At 44.0% G+C, this 21,273-nt stretch overlaps 1 protein-coding gene across 2 annotated transcripts in view; it reads left to right on the forward strand.

The window, feature by feature from the left end:
- RDM1 (RAD52 motif containing 1) overlaps nucleotides 1-21,273 on the forward strand; it is a 43,128-nt gene that overhangs the window by 9,942 nt on the left and 11,913 nt on the right. Inside the window, exons 3-5 of one of the 2 annotated variants that reach the window (XM_068262248.1) lie at nucleotides 11,093-11,215; nucleotides 16,285-16,447; nucleotides 18,737-18,835. In XM_068262248.1, coding sequence (XP_068118349.1) covers nucleotides 11,093-11,215; nucleotides 16,285-16,447; nucleotides 18,737-18,835 — 385 coding nt within the window. The remainder of the gene's footprint in view (nucleotides 1-11,092; nucleotides 11,216-16,284; nucleotides 16,448-18,736; nucleotides 18,836-21,273) is intronic. The other variant, XM_068262249.1, reaches the window with a different exon arrangement.

A 21,273-nucleotide genomic window follows, 5' to 3' on the forward strand; every position in this document is an offset into this window, starting at 1 on the left:
CACATACAAATATATATATATATATATATATATATATATATATATATATATATATATATATATATATATATATATATATATATATATATATATATATATATATATATATATATATATATATATATATATATATATATATATATATATATATATATATATATATATATATATATATATATATTTGGGTAAGTTTAAGGTGACGCACAGGCATTTCGGGCTGGATCAGTCAAACCATCACGAACCCACATGGGTTCGTGATGGTTTGAGAAAGGACTGATCCAGCCCGAAACGCCTGTGCGTCACCTTAAACTTACCCACACAGTTTTTAACCTGTTTTTTATGGAACAATAAAGATGGAAATGTGGCGGTGCGGATCTTGTGGAGTCTTTGTTTATAATTCTAACATAAATAACATAAACGCTAAGAAATATGCCGTACGATCACCCAAGTTAAGCCTGGTTCACGCTGCAAGAGCTTTTTTAGTGTTCGTGATTTGAAAAGCTCTTGCTAATACAATGCTATGTGGGATTTTTAGAAAATCACATTGCTCAAGTGGGATCACATCCATAGCATTACATTAGCAAGAGCATTTCAAATCACAAGCGCCTAGAAATGGCATAGTAACGTACGCTAGTGGGTTCCAGGCCTTAGAGAGAATTTTGCATCTATCATGCTTAAAGTGAGAGGAATATGGAAGCTGACATTTTATTTCCTTTTAAACAATGCAAGTTGCTTGGCTTTACTGTTATCTGCCTCCAATACTTTTAGCCATAGACCCTGAAGAAGCATGCAGATCAGATGCACTGACTGACGTCTGACTGGATTAGCATCATGCTTCTTTGAGGGGTGTGGTTCAGTACTACAGCCAAAGACATCAGCAGTATTGCCAGGCAACTGATTTGTTTAAAATGAAATAAATAAGACGGTCTCTATGCCACCCTCACTTTAGGTGTCCTTTAATGTCAGTGAGAGTGTCCCATCTGGTAAATCCACCAAATGCTTTGCAGTGAACATGTTGATTAAGAAATAGGGTGAGACCTGTCTATAGGCTACTTGCACACTAAGACGTTGCGTTAGGTGGCACGTTAAGGTCGCATAACGTGCCACCTAACGCGACGTCTGGTGCTCTTCGTTGTGGACGTCAGAGTGAGCCGCGTTGTGCAGCTCACTCTGGCGTCCGTGATGCCGTAATGCGTACTCTTGTGCGCATGCGGCATCACGTGGTCCCGCCGGCCAATCACTGCACAGAGCAGCCGCTCCCGGAAGTAAACCCTGCACGTCACAACGTGCAGTGAATATTAATTAGCCATGTGCCTGGCCGCTCTCCGCTTCTCCCCAACATGTCTGCGCATGTGCAGACAGTCTAACGCGGCTTAAGCCGCTCTAACGCCGTAGCATGCTGCACTCTCTTAAGAACGTGCAGTGTTACATGTAACGCAACGTGGGCTGTGTGAACAGCCCACTTGTGTTACATTGCTGTGCGTTGGGGAGCGTTACAGGCTGCACTAACGCGCGCCTGTAACGTCTTATTGTGTAAGCAGCCTTAGTGCAGGGACATGGAGCAACAGTAAACATGAGGGCCCATTTCCATATTTGGCTATTGGGCCTCTAGAGGCAGCTCATAACTGGAATGCCAAAATATTTTGGCATTTTTCCATTTGGGAAATCTCCTTCTCCTAAACATAACTGTTCATGAGTTGTGTAGTGATTGATAGCTGTGAGAAATGTAAGTTCCATTGCTGGTTCACTTCTGGCCATGATCCCTGGCACTGTACTACAACAGCGAAAGGCTCACTATGATAGGGACACTTGACATCAATGTTATTGTGCATCTTACGTAAGCTTTAATAGTGTGATACTATCCATAAATGAGCTTTTTTACCATATTCTTCGGACATAAGACGCACTTTTTCTCTCCCAAAAGTGTGAAGAAAAAATCATCTGAGCCTAATGACCCAAATTCAGGTAGTCCCTGACTTACCAATAACTATCACGATTACGTTATCAGGGACTCTCTGTCCTGTGCTCTTCTAGTGTGCAGGGAAGGAGCAGCGTGTGTCTCGCCTGCTCTGGGCACCTCCACACTGTGAGGGAGAGTAGAGGCCGTTCATTGCGTGGAGGCGCCCGGAGCAGATGAGACACGCTGCTGCTTCCCTGAAAATTATACAGTGATGTGAAAAACTATTTGCCCCCTTCCTGATTTCTTATTCTTTTGCATGTTTGTCACACTTAAATGTTTCTGCTCATCAAAAACCGTTAACTATTAGTCAAACATAATTAAACACAATAGGCAGTTTTAAATGATGGTTTTTATTATTTAGTGAGGAAAAAAAACTCAATCTACATGGCCCTATGTGAAAAAGTGATTGCCCCCCTTGTTAAAAAATAACTTAACTGGGGTTTATCACACCTGAGTTAAATTTCTGTAGTCACCCCCAGGCCTGATTACTGCCACACCTGTTTCAATTAAGAAATCACTTAAGTAGGAGCTATCTGACACAGAGAAGTAGACCAAAAGCTAGACATCATGCCAAGATCCAAAGAAATTCAGGAACAAATGAGAACAAAAGTAATTGAGAGCTATCAGTCTGGTAAAGGTTATAAAGCCATTTCTAAAGCTTTGGGACTCCAGCAAACCACAGTGAGAGCCATTATCCACAAATGGCAAAAACATGGAACAGTGATGAACCTTCCCAGGAGTGGCCGGCCGACCAAAATTACCCCAAGAGCGCAGAGAAAACTCATCCGAGAGGCCACAAAAGACCCCAGGACAACATCTAAAGAACTGCAGGCTGAACGTGCCTCACGACTCCACCATAAGAAAGAGACTGGGCAAAAAACGGCCTGCATGGCAGATATCCAAGGCACAAACCACTTCTAAGCAAAAAGAACATTAAGGCTTGTCTCAATTTTGCTAAAAAAAAATCTCAATGACTTTTGGGAAAATACCTTGTGGACCGACGAGACAAAAGTTGAACTTTTTGGAAGGTGCGTGTCCCGTTACATCTGGCATAGAAGTAGCACAGCATTTCAGCAAAAGAACATCATACCAACAGTAAAATATGGTGGTGGTAGTGTGATGGTCTGGGGATGTTTTGATGCTTCAGGACCTGGAAGGCTTGCTGTGATAGATGGAACCATGAATTCTACTGTCTATCAAAAAATCCTGAAGGAGAATGTCCGGCCATCTGTTCGTCAACTCAAGCTGAAGTGATCTTTGGTGCTACAGCAGGACAATGACCCAAAACACACCAGCAAATCCACCTCTGAATGGCTGAAGAAAAACAAAATGAAGACTTTAGAGTGGCCTAGTCAAAGTCCTGACCTGAATCCTATTGAGATGTTGCGGCATGACCTTAAAAAGGTGGTTCATGCTAGAAATCCCTCAAATAAAGCTGAATTACCACAATTCTGCAAAGATGAGTGGGCCAAAATTTCTCCAGAGCACTGTAAAAGACTCGTTGCAAGTTATCGCAAATGCTTGATTGCAGTTATTGCTGCTAAGGGTGGCCCAAACAGTTATTAGGTTCAGGGGGCAATTTCTTTTTCACACAGGGCCATATAGGTTTTGAGGTTTTTTCTCACTAAATAATAAAAACCATCATTTAAAACAGCATTTTGTGTTCAATTATGTTATCTTTGACTAATAGTTAACGGTTTTTGATGAGCAGAAACATTTAAGTGTGACAAACATGCAAATGAATAAGAAATCAGGAAGGGGGCAAATAGTTTTTCACATCACTGTATCACTGCGCTGCTGGGGAGGGGGGGGGGGGGGACAAGAGATACAAGGGGAACAGAGGGGGGAGACAAAGAAGACACAACAGGGACACAAGGGGGACATCACAATTGGAGGGAGAATATCCACAAGATGCCCCTGCACCATGGACACACCAGGTTCAGTATTTTTTTTTTTTCTCTAGCCGTCATACAGGACAATGGAGATGTGGGCTCCATTGTCCCATGTGCTCCATCCAATTAGTGGAAACCACCTGAAAGAGTAAAAAGACTATTAATAGCCCCCACCCTCCCCTGGCTCCTCAGTTTAACTTGGTTCCCGTCCCGGAAACACCAAAGAAGAATCTCTCCCTTCATTTTTATTATTTATATTGTTTGTTTTTTTAGCCACCCTTCTAGTGCCAGAAGGACAGAATCCCATTGTTTATAAGTATGAATGGGGGTCAACAAGCATGAGGCAGACTTCATCCAGAGGGATTTGAGAAGTTTTAACATGGACTTATGAGGTTATGAGTCCCGTCTCTTAAGATTGAGGCCCACTCTATTCGCCTCTTGGGCAGAAAGGGTGGGGGCTACAGTATCTGTCAAGTGGCAACTTAAACATACCTCCGGATTAATCAAGATTTTTTTTTTTCAGATGTTTAGAGTGGAGGTCGTGTTTAAACAAAATTTGTCATTTTGGCAAAGTAGTGCTCCAGGTTGTGGTCCCTCCCTATGTATGTCTATTTAGACTACTTGTTTATCTCTCCATTGTCCCGTATGACTGCTAGTGAAAACCAGGGCTGTGGAGTCGTGGAGTCGGAAGAAATGCACCGACTCCGACTCCTAATGAATTTGTAACTGTAATTAAAATAGAAAATATGATAAAATGTTCTATTTCTCAGATAATAGTCATTAAAAATAATGTATATATACAGTAATAGCTGTGCTTAGTCCACAAAAATGAAATAAACCAATCAAAATTAGCTACTTGTGCTGCTTCAATAAAGCAGTCCCCGTATTTTTAAGGTCAGATATACATATCTGATTGTGACTGTATATATGATGTGTACACAGGAATCTCTTATGTATACTAGACAACATCTATGCTGTAAGAATAAAGCCTGATGTGTAGCTGTGTCACTAATAGAGATGGTCAACGACGAGATGAAAATAATTCTGCATTGATGCTGATTTATGCAAATGTATGCACTCCCTTTGCTGATGAAATCAAATAATTTGATATGTTGTTAAAATTTGGTTTGGTGACTACAAATTAAAGGGTAACTGAGACGGATGAAAAGTAAAGTTTTATACATACCTGGGGCTTCCTCCAGCCCCCTTCAGGCTAATCAGTCCATCGCTGTCCACCACCACCCGAATCTTGTGCTATGAGTCCTGGTAATTCAGCCAGTCAGCGCTGTCCGGCCGCCTGCCGCTCCCACAGCCAGGAACATTCTGCACCTGCGCAATAGTGCTGCACAGGTGTAGTACGCTCCTGGCGGCGGAGTGTGTGCATGCACACTACGCCCGACTGGCTCAAGTACCTGGACTCATAGCAGAAGATCCAGGTGGTGAAGGAGGAAAACGAGGGACTGATTATCCTGAAGGCGGCTGGAGGAAGCCCCAGGTATGTATAAAACTTTAATTTCATCTGTCTCAGGTTTACTTTGTTACACAGTAGTACTATACTCTACATATGCACTCCCCACAGAGCTGCAGGGAATCCACTGAGAATGCTGTGCACATTGAATACAGAGGTGTTGTCTGTTTACAATCTCCTCATTCCCCTGCAGAGTACCTGCACATCATTCTTACATGTACCCACACTTACATTGCCTAGGGCCTGATAGATGTTCTTTGTTCTGGTTTGTACCTTTTACAAGTACTCTTACCAAGGACTAGTTTTAGTCTAAAGGGAATAAATATAGTAGTCTACATATCCTTCTCACTTCAGTTGTCTTGTAAAATTCCTAAGCATTGGCAGTTAAGAGACGAATTTCATGTTACATACTTTTAATCAACAAAATTGTAATATGCAAATTAGAGGAGTCGAAGTCGAGGAGTCGGTGGAATCCTAAACTGAGGAGTCTGAGTCGGTGGATTTTTGGACCGACTCCACAGCCCTGGTGAAAACTACAGTTAAGCCCAATTTACATGATGCGATTCTATTTACGATCCGATTAAATCCGACATGTCCGGTCAGGATTCGATTCAATTCGATTTGCCATTGCAAAACAATGGCAAATTGAGTTGAATCTAATCGAATCCCGATCGGGCATGTCGGATTTAATCAGGGCTGTGGAGTCGGTTCAAAAATCCACCGACTCCCGACGACTCAGTTTAGGATTCCACCGACTCCTCTAATTTGCATATTAAAATCTTGTTGATTGAAAGTATGTAACATGAAATTCATCTCTTAACTGCCAACGGTTAGGAATTTTAAAAGACAACTGAAGTGAGAAGGATATGGAGACTGCCATATTTATTCCCTTTAGTCATAGACTAAAACTAGTCCTTGGTAAGAGTACATGTAAAAGGTACAGACCGGAACAAAGAACACCTATCAGGCCCTAGGCAATGTAACTGTGGGTACATTTAAGAGTGATGTGCAGGTACTCTGCAGGGAAATAAGGAGATTCTTCCTCTATTACACATTCTTCATGCACAATCTGAACCAGGTTTATGGGTGATAGACAACTCCACTGTGTTCAATGTACACAACATTCTCAGTGGATTCCCTGCAGCTCTGTGGAGAGTGCATATGTAGAGTATAGTACTACTGTGTAACAAAGTAAACCTGAGACAGATGAAATTAAAGTTTTATACATACCTGGGGCTTCCTCCAGCCCCCTTCAGGCTAATCAGTCCCTCGCTGTCCTCCTCCGCCACCTGGATCTTCTGCTATGAGTCCAGGTACTTGAGCCAGTCTGGCGTAGTGCGCATGCACACACTCCGTCGCCGGGAGCGTACTACACCTGCGCAGTACTATTGTGCAGGTGCAGAACGCTCCTGGCTGTGGGAGCGGCATGCGGCCGAACTGCGCTGACTGGCTGAATTACCAGGACTCATAGCAGAAGATCCAGGTGGTGGAGGTGGACAGTGAGGGACTGATTAGCCTGAAGGGGGCTGGAAGAAGCCCCAGGTATGTATAAAACATTTCTTTTCATCCTTCTCAGGTACTATTTAATTCGTAGTCACCAAACCAAATTTTAACAACATCTCAAATGATTTGATTTCATGAGCAAAGAGAGTGCTCAGAATCAATGCAGAATTATTTCCATCTCATTGACCATCTCTATTAGTGACACAGCTACACATCAGGTTTTATACTTACAGCATAGATGTTATTTCGTATATATGTTACGGCCAAAACCAGAAATCGGCCAATTCTAGAATTGGCCGGCCGTTTCTAGAACTGGCCGATTTGACGTCGGCCAAAGTCCAAAATGCTGGGAATTTCTGACATTGGCCGGCCAGTTCTAGAAGCGGCCAAAGTCCAAAACGCACAGATCCCAGAACATCCTGGGTCCTGTCCAGCACCATGAATGGCACTCGGAACCTCCTCTCTGCTCTGAAAGATACACAACAGCATAATACCCTTCACAGGAAAAAAAACGTTCTTTGTCACAGCGAATACACAATCCTGCAACAAATCAGCAGCGTGTCTACTTCTTGATGAAAGCAGACAAATTTATCATCCTGCGCTTTAAAATTAGCTGCTCTGCCGCGGCAGTCGAGTGACACAGGGGAGAGATCAAATTACAGTGGTGATTAGTGATGGCTGGGTGCGCTTCTCTGGGCGCTTTGCATGGCTGGGGGCTTTTCTGGGTGCTTTGCATGGCTGGGGGCTTTTCTGGGTGCTTTGCATGGCTGGGGGGGGGGGGCTTCGCTGGGCGCGTTGCATGGCGGGGGCTTCACTGGGCACTTTGCATTGCTGGGGGTGCTTTGCATGGCTGGGGGGGCTTCGCTGGGTGCGTTGCATGGTGGGGGGGGGCTTCACTGGGCACTTTGCATTGCTGGGGGTGCTTTGCATGGCTGGGGGGGCTTCAATGCACACTTTGCATGGCTGAGGTGCTTCACTGAGCACTTTGCATTGCTGGGGGTGCTTTGCATGGCTGGGAGGGCTTCAATGCGCACTTTGCATGGCTGGGGTGCTTCACTGAGCACTTTGCTGCTGCATTGCTGGGGGTGATTTGCATGGGGGGGGGGGCTGCGCACTTTGCATGGCTGGGGTGCTTCACTAGGTGCTTTGCATGGCTGGGGGGGGGGGACTTCACTGCGCACTTTGCATGGCTGCGGGAGCTTTGTATGGGGGGGGCTGCGCACTTTGCATGGCTGGGGGTGCTTTGCATGCCTGGAGGGGGGGGTGCTTTTTGGCTGAGAGGGGGGGGGGGCTTTCGTGTGCGCCGGGAGAGTTGCCTGCACTACTCGCAGACCTCAGATCACGGCGACCGAAGAGGCGGGGAGAAGCGGAGAGAGGCAGAGCAGCGTGCACGCTACCCGCCCGGACCTATACACTTCACACGCGGAAGTGCCAAATGACTGGCGCTTCCGCACTGAAGTGTTCACGTCCTGCGGGTAACTTGTGTGCTTTGCCTCTCTCCGCCTCTTCGGTCCGGTCGCCCTGATCTGAGGTTTGATTAGTGCAGGCAGCGGGGGAGAGCCGAGGGAGCAGGACTTCGGGACTTGGCCGGCCACATACAGCCACAACGAGTTCTGGCCGGCCAAAGTTCGAAATGAGGGGACATTTATCAGATTGGCCGCATCAGCCGGCCACTTCTCGTTTTGACCGGCCAGAACCCGAAGTGGCCAGACTTCGGGTTCTGGCCGTAACATATATAAGAGATTCCTGTGTACACATCATATACACAGTCACAATCAGATGTGTATATCTGACTTTAAAAATACGGGGACTGCTTTATTGAAGGAGCACAACTAATTTTGATTGGTTTATTTCATTTTTGTGGACTGAGCACAGCTATTACTGTATGTATACATTATTTATGATGACTATTATCTGAGAAATAGAACATTTTATCATATTTTCTATTTTAATTACAGTTTAAATTCATTAGGAGTCGGAGTCTGTGCATTTTTTCCCGACTCCGACTCCAGGCACCCAAAATTGCCCCGACTCCGACTCCACAGCCCTGGATTTAATCGGATCGTGATCTAATCGCACAAAGAATCGTATCGTTTCGCTTAAGACCTACCGGTAACTGTATCTCTAGACGGCATACGGGACACTAACCCACCTCTATTTCTGTCGCACTCCTTTACGACTATTGGATAGGGGGTTTATGGGTTACACTTCTTTTGAAGTGTCTTTTGATTCCTCTCCTCTTCTCTGTGGTTTTGTTTTGAGGTTACTTTCATTACACTGAGGAGCCAGGGAAGGTTGAGGGCTATTAATAGTCTTTTTTTACTCTTTCAGGTGGATTCCACTAATTTGATGGGCGGAGCCCGCACCTCCATTGTCCCATATGACATCTAGAAATACAGTTACCGGTAGGTCTAAAGATAGCCATACACTGGTCGATTTTCCATCAGATCGACCAACAGATAGATCCCTCTCTGATCGAATCTGATCAGAGAGGGATCGTATGGCTGCCTTTACTGCAAACAGATTGTGAATCGATTTCAGCATGAAACTGATCACAATCTGTGAAGCTGCCACCTGCCTGCCTGCCAGCTATGCATTACCTGATCTGGCCGGCGCAACTCCCCCGGTCTCCGCTGTTGTCTTCTCCGTGTTAGTCTCTGGTCTGGCTGGCTTGCTTCACTGAACTTCCTGTCCAGGGGAAGTTTAAACAGTAGAGGGCGCTCTACTGTTTAAACTTCCTGCCGGGACAGGAAGTTTAAGGAGGCTGCATCCCTAGAGCCCGGAGCGGAGAAGAAGACAGCAGAGGCCGAGGGAGACGCGCCGGCCAGAACAGGTAATGTATCTATCTCCGCTGAATTGCGTCGGTCGTCGGGCATTCAAATGCTGCTTTCGATGCACTCCTGACCCGCCGGCGATCGAGAAAATTCTTCCGCACGGACGGATCGACGGGAACCATTGACTTCGGATGGAAATCGATCGTTCTGTCAGCGTTTGCGCAACGATTTCACAGCAGAATCTGCTGTATATCGGCGGGAAAATCGTTAGGTGTATGGGCCCTTTACAGTAGTTTTCCCTGGTTTTTGCCCTCTAAACTTAGGTGTGTCTTATGGTCAGGAGCTTCTAATGGTCCAAAAATATTGTAATTTAACAGCTGTCAAGGAACGTTTAGACATTTTCCATGGCTCTGTATCATATATTCATATACACTTATTCAAAGCGATTGCTTGCTCATTTTTTTGTTATGCGTAGCATGCATGTTTATATCCGCTAAAGTGCACACATCAGTGACAGCATCCGAAAGATGTGAAATCAAGCGCATGATTTAAAGCGCACACCGGAATGCATTGAAAGTGAACAAGCCTACTGATTGACATAGACCATTTGTTCTAATGTGCTTTTGCAATAAATTTAAACTGACAGGACTGCACATACAGTAGGCCCCTGTTCAATTCACTTTATCGCCTAAGTTTTCGCCTAGGAGATAATTTCTCATCTTCTGTTTAAAATAATTTTTCAGCATTTTGAAGTACTGAAAAGTAGATAAAGTACTGTCAAAATAATTTTTGACTATTGCTTGCTGATTGGTTTAACCTCCTTAGCAGTATGATTTTTTTTTCCCCAGAATTCTTTTCTAAAAGCAGTACAATTCCTCCTCTGTAAAGAATCGTACCATGAGTTATTTAGTCAGGCAGTCTACAGGGAGAAGACGAGCTGACACCGCTGCACAGCGCGATCTGCACATAGATCTTCAGGGGGTATCCCCGAGTGAAGCTCGCACCGCTATTTGCTGTGAAAAGTAACCCCCGAGCTACACTCGGGAATACCGGCAAGGAGGCTAAAAGGCACTTTCTTGACAAGGTGTGAAAATATCACCTTGGAGAAATCTCAAAATTAAAAACTGATTTGCATATTGGTCATAGTGGGAACGAGCCCGATCTCCAGACTTGGACCTTTTTTGCATTGGAGGAATTACTTTTTGTAGTTTATCATGCTGTATGATATTGGTACCCATACTCTATACTACATTTTTAATAGATTGCACATTCAGAGCTGAAAAAAAAATGTAATGGAAAGGAAGCGATACAATATGCAATCTCCCTGAATTTCAACTCGCTGCCAGTTGGCTGATAGAAACCTATACAAGGTGCATCTTACTGGAATAAGTGCCATTATGTTATTGTAACATCTACCAATTTTTATAACATTTCCATAGATGTGTAACTTGTAAAAATCTGTATCACTGGCTGCTTTTTTTTCCTATTCACACAGGTACAGGTCTGCAGTAGACAAAAACAATTTCCCTACAAGTCGCTTGAGCTATATGGGCACAAATGCCAGGAGGTGGCTAACTATTACTTGGGATTTAATGGCTGGAGTAAGAGAATCATTGCAGTGAGTTATTCTAGAGCTGTTATAAGATGCATGTACTATGTAATATGTATTTCACTGCATGATGTCACAAACCACTTCCTAACATGAAGGCATAGGGTTTCACCTGAATTTTAGTAAAACAGGAGTTTAAAGCCCATCTACAACTAAATTTGAGTTCGGCACTGCCCTGCATTACTCACTGTCCCGTAAAGGGAACCTGAGATGGGGCTAAAACAACAAAATATAGATACTTGGGGCTTCCTCCAGCCCCCACCAAGCTGATCGTTTCTTTCGCTGTTCTCCTCCAACTCCCCGTTCGACTGCAATTGGCCCCGGAAAGTCCTACTGACTGAGGCCAATTGCGCATATGCGGCCTGGCCGCGTTCATGTTGGTAGTGCTCTGCGACTGCACAGTACTACTGAGCAGATGCAGAATACCCCTGGTGATGGGAGCAGGGCGGAGGGGCGTGCCTGGCCGGACTGTGTCTGTGCCGTCTCAAGGATTTCCGGGGCCAGTTGTGGAAGAACAGGGAGTTGGTGGAGGATGGCGTGGAAGCGATCGGCCTGGGCGAGGCTGGAGGAAGCCCCAGGTATGTATACTCCATCTCAGGTGCATTTTAATGCTATTATGTGTAGGTTGTGTGGTGTGCAGCCTCTCCTCCCAGATGTACACAGATTTTGCAGCAAAGTGTTGTTTTGCATTGGCTTTGACTTTGTCCGAAGACATAATGTACACGATTCCTTTGCAAGCTTTCGAAACTTTAAGTTTCTTCTTCAGGCATGTTTCAGAGCTGGAGCAGAACCATACAAAATACTCTCACATACAGATAGTCTTCCTCTTTTTTTGAAATGTAAATGATCTCATCAAAGCTTAGATGTATTCACTATAAAGGTGCGTACACACGCACTACTACAGACAACGACGGGTCCATCAGACCCCCCCGCTGGGCGGTCGTTCTCTCGACAGTAGTGCGTGTGTACAGTCTGTCTGCAGACTGATAAGGCTGTTTCTGAACAATTCGTTCAGTGGATTCGCTGGTCTGACAGACAGTGCACACGCACAGGCCTCTTTCACACTGGGACGTTGCGTTTAATGCGACGTTAAAGTCACACAACGTGCCCCTAGCGCAGCGCATGTAAGTTATGACATTGGACGTTAATTTGCACTGCGTTGTGTCTCTTGGTGCGCTGTTTTCGTCGCATACTGATGGAACGAAAACGGCGCATGCGTTACATTTAAAAAAAAAAAAAAACATTACTGAACATGTGCAACACACATAACGCAGCAAATTTATTGCTAAACGCACAGCATGCAGCACTTTCTAAATATTGCTACACGTTACACACAACGCAACGTGTGCACTGTGAATGTCGCACAGACTTAGTATTGCTGTGCGTTAGTCTGCGTTATAATTTTTTATAACGTGCAACTTTAATGTCCCACTGTGAAAGAGGCCTAAGCCTTTGGGGATCAGATTTTCCTTTTTGCATGTTTGGAGGAAGAAGATGTTGCTGTCGAGTTGTGCCAGTTTCTTTGTCAGGCTCCTCAGTTTGACTTTGTGTCGAGGTTTTTTCCTGTGACTCATTTATTGACTCCTAAACAGCCTTAATGATGTCTAATCTTAACCCTTACCAGTACCTAACTCTTCTCATTAGTACCCAAACCTAAGCTTCCAATACTTAAAAATATTACTAACCCTTACCTAAGCTCCTAACCTAACCCTCCTTATAGATTCCTAACTTTAACTTTCCAGTTCTTGCCGATGTAATAATATAATTGGCCTTCCGCCTACTATTTCCTGTAACCCCAAGGGCCTGTTACTACTACATGCAGATTGGATGCAGAAAAACTGACTCCAATGAATGCCTATGGGAAAATCTGCATCAGAAATATTACGTTTAATGGAAACAGGCCCATAGGCATTAATTGGAGTCAGTTTTTCTGCATCCAATCTGCGTGTAGTGGAAACAGGCCCTAAGAGTTAAGTTGACCTTCCCAAATGAAAATTTATACCAGACAAAGCACTAAACAAATGCGCATGCCAAAAGTGCATTCCACGCCAAACTGTGTTCAGCTCAGCAAAAAAATATGAGCTCTGCTTTCTAGGCACCCAATGAATATCTTTACTAACAATAGCGAGAGTGTGTGTACCGTCCTATGCATGTCCTAACATAGCTCTATTAGAGCCAGGACCAACAGACCATTGATGATCTCTAACACTAGCGCTCCTGGCATCCATGTAATTAAGGCTGGGAAATTTTGGGCGCAGGGTAAAGCGGAGTAAGGTCTCCACCTGCTTCTGCAAAAATGCCAGCGGCATTAATTACTATTCCCTCTCCTGGGGAAAGACGTAATTCAGCTGCTCGCTATTGCCTGGCGGCCGGCCAAATTGTGCAGTTTTTATATTAATTTGGGATTTGTCTTTTGATGGTGCCCAAATTACTGTCTGAGCGTCACATTACGGTCAATGGCAGCGCATGGTGCACCCACATCTCTCAGTGCGCTTTTGTGCTGTCTTAGCCCACTGCTTTTAAGATGGGCCTTAAAGCAAACCCAATATGGTTGTAAAATAACATTTCAGATACTTGCCTAAGAAGGGGGAGGCCTCTGGATCCTCCAGAGGCTTCCCTTGTCCTTCTCGAGACTGCAACCCTCTGACAGTTTGCGGCCTCGCTCTTCTTGGTACAGGAGTGCAGCGGTACTGCGCAGTAGCAAACAGCCGCTTGTGAATGAGTGGCTTTGACTTACTTCACAGGCGGGAAGCTTGGCCATGAGAACATGTCCGGCAAACTCTTGTCTGATATGTTCAAGAGGGTCCATGCATCGGTGGGGGCAAGGAGGAGATAGAATGCCTTTGGACTATCCAGAGGCTTCCTCATTACCTTGGCAAGTATCTAACTTTATTTTTAGAACCGTTTAGGGTTCACATTAACAATATTTGCATGCTGATGTATTCTAGTATTTCTGAATTCTCTCTCTAAATGTTATTCATCCTCATGGTTCAGGAGGAATGGATGTGAATAAAAGAAGTGCACTCTAGAGGCCTTGTGCAGTAATGCGGCTGTGTGTTCAATGTGTATGACGAGGCTGTTATTTATACCGTATTTTATTTATTGTTCCTGTACACAAAAGGTTTTCAGCAGTTTAACCACTTAAAGGAGTTGTCAGGCAAAAAAAAAAAAAAAAAAAGTTTCACTTACCCGGGGCTTCTACCAGCCCCATGCAGCCATCCTGTGCCCTCGTAGTCACTCACTGCTGCTCCAGTCCCCCGCTGCCAGCTAGTTTCGATTTTGCCGACCTCGGGGTCTGCGGGCCGCATTGCATACATTTTTTAGCATTCCTGCTGGTGCAGGAACATTAACGCATACATGTTTTCGCGTTAGTGGTGCAATGCTAACAAATTTTGTAGTTAGCATTGTAGCGCAAAAATTTGCTAGCGTTGCATCGCTAACGCTAAAAAATGTATGCGTTAATGTTCCTGCAACAGCGGGAATGCAAAAAAATGTACGCAATGTGCCCTGACGTCGGCAAAACGAAACCAGCTGGCGGCGGTGGACTGGAGCAGCAGTGAGTGACTACAAGGGCACAGGATGGCTGCGTGGGGATGGTAGAAGCCCCAGGTAAGTGACTCACAAATATTTATTTTATTAAAATAACAATGTCTTCTTTTTTTAAATGTAATTATCCCTCCCTCCTTCCCACCTCCAGCCATCCAGTGCTTCAGCCTATGACAGTGGGATCACTTCCTAGCGCCCCAGGGGGACAGCTGCGTCACACGGCGGTCCCCAGTACAGCGCTGCCGTAGATCACAGCTCTGTACAGACTAAATAGACGGCGCATCGCCGCTGGGAGACTGATAGCAGAGCTCCGTCATTCCAGCGGGGATGTGCGCGCGATCCCCTGCAATCTCCGCCCCTAGCACTTCACGCCGATCAGCGTGGAGTGGTCCTGGGGCTGCCGCACTGCTCAGAGCAGTCGTTAAGAGGTTAGCACATCCTGTGGTTGGATTTTAGTGGTAGGCAACAGGTAAGCTATATTGGAAAGGGGGGGGGGGGATGTAAGAACCTCACCACCAGAGAAGCTATATTTGGGGAGGGAGGGGGAAGCACTAGGCACCAGGGAAGCTATATGGGGGAGGAATGGCAGAAGCACCAGGCGTCAGAGAAGCTATATGTGGAGATAGGTGGGAAGTAGAAGAGATGTACTCCCCATCTCGTTCTGAAGTTGGAACGTACATAGTCCCTGGTTAACAAACCGATTCAGTTTAAGAATAAACCTACAGTCCCATTCTTGTTTGATAACTTGCTAGCTGTAAGAGTTGTAAGTGTGATATATATTTCAATTTGTATAAATTTGGTCCCTTTGGCGAGATTACAGGGAAGAAGGGGAACTCACTTTACCTGGGACAAAGGCAACAATAAATGCCTCCAAAATGTTTTAACCCTCATGCTACTAAAAGCTTTTGTTGTTGTTTGTGTACTCATTGAATACATTTTCCACAGCTCCTGTTTACATAAGATGTAGCTCCATGTTTATGAAGTTAATTGAAACTATTCTTTCAAGACAATTATGAGAGTATCAGAAGTTGTAGGAGATATTCTAATTATTTTACATCATTATTATTCGTTTATTCTGGCCTTACTGAAGGATGTTGCAATAGGGTGTTGCAGTAGCTCACTGTCTCATGAGAGCTCTTGGTTACTTTGGCATAAATGCAAGGAATCTGACGAGGGATGGTATTTCTTGGGCTTATAGTAGTCAATGTTTGGTTTGTTCATCTTAGAACAATGCTTGGCCAGTTACATCTCAAGTTATAGATATAAAAGGCATTACATATGGGATTGGACTATTGCATATCTCTGCAGATTGAGCCACCTGGGGGGGGGGGGGGGGTGTCCTAGACTTACTTATTAATAAGGTGCTTGTATTCTGCTTTGTATATACTTATAGTCGTGTGGGTGCTTTATTTTATCTGTAATCTCAATAACATCTTGTGAAATAAAAACATTACATAAAGTTTGTCAATGGCATGAGAAGGTGACGCTACACTTTGAACATTTCCTCAATTCACCTATTTTCTACCTCTCAGCTTCAGAATATTTCTGGCCTGGACTGTGATGCAGAGGAGGCAGCGAGTCCACAGGAGCAGAGCAAGCTGAGATACCTGTGTGTGGTGGAAGTGACCATACATGGACATGATATTCACAGCAGAGGAGTTGGTGTCGCTGAGGAAACTATTGAGAAACAGAAAGGTACTCGTGTTTTTGGATGGTTGACAAATACCTGATCGGCTGCTTACACAATTTTATGGAACGTGTTGGATAAATTGTGATTCTAAAGGTGGCCAAACAAGGTGGAATCTTTCCAGCCATCTACTGTATGCAGCAATTTGCTCAGTATGATTAAAAATGGAATCATAAGTGATTGCAGGTGCACACATAAGCTAATGACCTTTTCTATTACGTTACGAATATTTTCTAGTTGTTCTGGTCAAATTTCTGAAGAGAAAGGTTTGTTTAAAAGATGTCTGTGTAAAATGCTTGCGATCCATTGATAATTGGTACGTGAAAAGAAAGCAGGACGTGACTGATGTTCACCTCGCAAACCGCTTCACACCATGTTTGCCCAACACTAATCAAGTATTCAGTTTATATTGAGTTGCTTTCTGTTCTAGGGGGATATCGCAAACTGTTTATTTCCATTGACCACTTGCTTCCTTGGAAAAGTGGCAACCTTTCATGTGTATAAGAAAAAGTCTTACTAAATATAATGTTTAAAAAGAAACCGTAACCAGGAATTGAACTCCATCCCAATCAGTAGCTGATACCCCCTTTCCCATGACAAATCTATTGATTTTCACAAACGGATCATCAGGGGGGTCTGTATGGCTGATATTGTGGTAAAACCCCGACCAACGTGTGATGTCAGGACCATTGTTCTGACATAACACTGTGTGAGACTTGTTGCATTGTGGGAAATAACAGCTGTTTATAGCTGTTTCCAAATGCCAAAAAAGCAAGCAGCATCTCCTTCCAATGACATCAACCTGCCAGCAGTAAAAATGTCACCATATCATAAATGTCAGAATGTAAATCAGGGAGATGAAAGATTTTACAATGGACAAACATTGACTAAATCATTTATACATAATTATTGTAAAAATGAAGCAATTTTTATTACATAATTTTCACTGGAATTTCTCTTTAACCATTCCTGCTGCCTGGACGTGATTGTCACGTCCAGACGGCAGCTGCTGCGCACTCCCGCACGCGATCGGGGGCGCACTCCCGTGCCACCCCCCGTTAGCCCAGAAATAAATGAATGGGAATATAGTTCCCATTAATCGATCTAAGGCCCTGGCATAAAAAACGATGGCTTCTTATCAAAGGGTGCGGCCTTTCTGAAAGAAAAAAAGTTTCTCGTCCTCCTGGTGCTTCCTGGTAGAGAGTTTCGCTTCCATGACCCAAAAAAACAAATCTCAAATAGTAAATAGTAAAACTACATCTACATACATTTTTTTTTTTTAATAAAAAACCCACATTATTACATTTAAAATTAACTGTTCAACTCCCACACCAAAAATTACCCAAATTTAATAGAAAAAAAAATTACAATTAACAGAAAAAAAACATAAATAGTTACCTAAGGGTCTGAACTTTTTAAACATGCATGTGAAGAGGGTATATTACGAAAACATTTTAAATTATAAGCTTGTAAATATTGATGGATGCAAAACTGAAAAAATGCACCTTTATTTCCAACTAAAATATTGGCCCCATACATTGTGATCGGGACAAAATTTAAATGGTGTAATAACCGAGATAAATGGGCAAATAAAATACATAGGTTTTAATCATGGTAGCATGTATTATTTTAAAGTTATAATGCCTGAAAACTGAGAAATAATGAATATTCCCCCCCCTCCCCCTTTTTTTTCCCCTTAACATTCTTGTGAAAATGCATTTAGAATAAATAATTCTTAGCAAAATGTAACACCCAAAGAAAAAACAAGATATATTGTGATAAGTAGTGATAAAGTTATTGGCAAATGAATGGGAGGTGAAAATTGCTCTGTTTCATAAGCTGAAAAATCCCAGCGGGCTGAAATGGTTAAAGTGTACACGGTATACTATGCCGTATTTATACTTACCTGGGTCTTCCTCCAGCCTCATGTGGCCCGTGGGCTCCCTCCCTGACTGCTCCGTTCTCCCGTGAAAAGCTCTGATAGTTTGGCCAGTGTTTCTCTTCTGCGCATGCCTGGCCAGGAGCGTTCTGCATTAGTACTGCACAGGCTCAGAACGTTTCTGACTATGGGAGTGTGACAGGTGGCGCGCGGATAGGCCACAAGAGCCGACAAAATTATCGGAGCTTTCTACGGGACTATGGAGTGGCCTAGAAGGATAGTGACAAGCGTTCATGGTCCACATGGGGCTGGAGGGAGCCCCAGGTAAGTATAAATACTGCTGCTATTCATGTCACAGGTTTCCTTTAACTGTTTTTGTGAAAGCTTGCTAAGGTGTATCTGTCTTTTTGTCTTTCAGACTGTGCAGAGTTTCTTTCAAAGAATGCTAAAGTCCAAAAATTTGCTGTGCAAAAGGCTCTTTCTAAAGCCTTTCAGAAAATTTTGTTGATAGTATTTGGTGAGTTATCAGTACACAATTTCTTTTTACTGCAATAGCAGCATATCCCTTTATTTCTCTGCCATCCCTTTGACACGTTACACTGACACATTCCATAATAAGCTGTTGCAAAAACTGTCATTTCTGTTAAGGAGGAACACTGATGAAGAGGAATGTCTTTTGTAATTTCTTACTTTTCAGACCCTTTTTAAAGGACATCTATACCAAAAAATTGTAAAATGTAAAATACATAAAATGTACATTTCTTCCAGAGTAGAATGCACTATAATTTATTTATTTAGGTATTTGTATAGTGCCGACACATTACGCAGCGCTGTACAGAGTATATTGTATTGTCACTAACTGTCCCTCAGAGGGGCTCACAATATATTTCCTTTTATTTAAAGGGAGTATGAAGTGAAAATAAACAGTTACTTACCTAAGAAGAGAAAACTCTGAGTCTAGAGCCCTCCTGGTCTCTGCGTTCTCGCGTAGGCTCCCTTGTTAGCAGTCTCTGTCTGATCGGTCAGAGACTGTTCTCTTCCGCGTTGGGTGGGCTTCGGGAGTCTTCAGAAGCACTTGGGCTTTCGAAGACAAGCTGCTCCGTACTACACATGCGCAAGCACACTTTCTCAACACAGCCGCCCATCTTTGGGAACCCGGGGGCTTCCAAAGTCTCAGTGGCAGGAGATTTGAAATGTGAAGCCTGCGGGGGAACGAGAAGCCCGTGAGGAGAATGGGAATGTTCTCTCCTTCCAGAGCCTTCCTTCTCCTTAGGCAAGTATCTGTTTGTTTGTATGTTTGTTTTATTGGGGGGGGAGGAGTTCCCCCTTCAGACTTGCTTTAATGTTGCGGTCACTAACTATAGGCTGTAAAAATCTGACAGATCTGTCAGATTTTTGGCCTAGTCTATCTCCTCATGGTGGATTCTCCAATATTTACAGTGGGATGCAAAAGTTTGGGCAACCTTGTTACTCGTCATGATTTTCCTGTATACCGTATATACTCGCAAGCAAGCCGACCCGCATGTAAGCCGACCCCCCCACTTTTACCCCAAAAAAAGGGAAAAAATGATTGACCCTCATGTAAGCCGGGGGTAGGAAACGCTGGCCGCGTGATCCCCCCAGTATGTCCCAGTATAGCTAGTATAGTGCCCAGTATAGGTAGGTAGTGCTCAGTATAGCTAGTAAAATGCCCCAGTATAGCTAGTATAGTGCTCAGTATAGCTAGTATAGTGCTCAGTATAGCTAGTATAGTGCTCAGTATAGCTAGTATAGTGCTCATTATAGCTAGTATAGTGCTCAGTATAGCCAGTATAGTGCTCAGTATAGCCAGTATAGTGCTCAGTATAGCCAGTATAGTGCTCAGTATAGCCAGTATAGTGCTCAGTATAGCCAGTATAGTGCTCAGTATAGCCAGTATAGTGCTCAGTATAGCCAGTATAGTGCTCAGTATAGCTAGTATAGTGCTCAGTATAGCTAGTAAAGTGCCCCAGTTTAGCTAGTATAGTGCCCCATTATAGCTAGTATAGTGCCCCATTATAGCTAGTATAGTGCCCCATTATAGCTAGTATAGTGCCCCATTATAGCTAGTATAGTGCCCCATTATAGCTAGTATAGTGCCCCATTATAGCTAGTATAGTGCCCCATTATAGCTAGTATAGTGCCCCATATAGCTAGCATAGTGCCCCATATAGCTAGCATAGTGCCCCATATAGCTAGCATAGTGCCCCAGTATGGGTGGGTAGGTGCTGTCCCTCCCCGCTCCCCCCGCGGCTGCCGCTGCTATTACCTTAAGCGGCGCCGCTTCCTCTATCCCCGTCCTCCTCCGGTAAGTAACTCATTCACAGCAGCGCGCCTCTCGCTGCTGTGATGACGAGGAAACCATAGAGAGCGGCTTCCTGTAGCGGCGATGCCGTTACTATGGGAACCGCTCTCTATGGTTTCCTGCGTCATCACAGCAGCGGGGGGCGCGCTGCTGTGAATGAGTTACTTACCGGAGGAGGACGGGGATAGAGGAAGCGGCGCCGCTTAAGGTAATAGCAGCGGCAGCCGCGGGGGGAGCGGGGAGGGACAGCACCTATCCACCCATGACTCGCAAGCAAGCCGACCCCCCAACTTTTGGCCCACTTTTGGGGGGTCAAAAATTCGGCTTGCTTGCGAGTATATACGGTAATTCGTTGGTTGTTACGATAAAAAATGTCAGTTAAATATATCATATAGGAGACGCACACAGTGATATTCGAGAAGTAAAATAAAGTTTATTAGATTTACAGAAATTACGCAATAATTGTTTAAATAAAATTAGGCAGGTGCATAAATTTGGGCACTGTTGTCATGTTATTGATTCTAAAACCTTTAGAACTAATTATTGAAACTCAAATTGGCTTGGTAAGCTCAGTGACCCCTGGCCTGCATACTCAGGTGAATCCAATTATGAGAGAGTATTTAAGGGGGTCA

The sequence above is a fragment of the Hyperolius riggenbachi genome, chromosome 12, assembly GCF_040937935.1.
Source record: "Hyperolius riggenbachi isolate aHypRig1 chromosome 12, aHypRig1.pri, whole genome shotgun sequence".
Lineage (NCBI taxonomy): Eukaryota > Metazoa > Chordata > Amphibia > Anura > Hyperoliidae > Hyperolius > Hyperolius riggenbachi.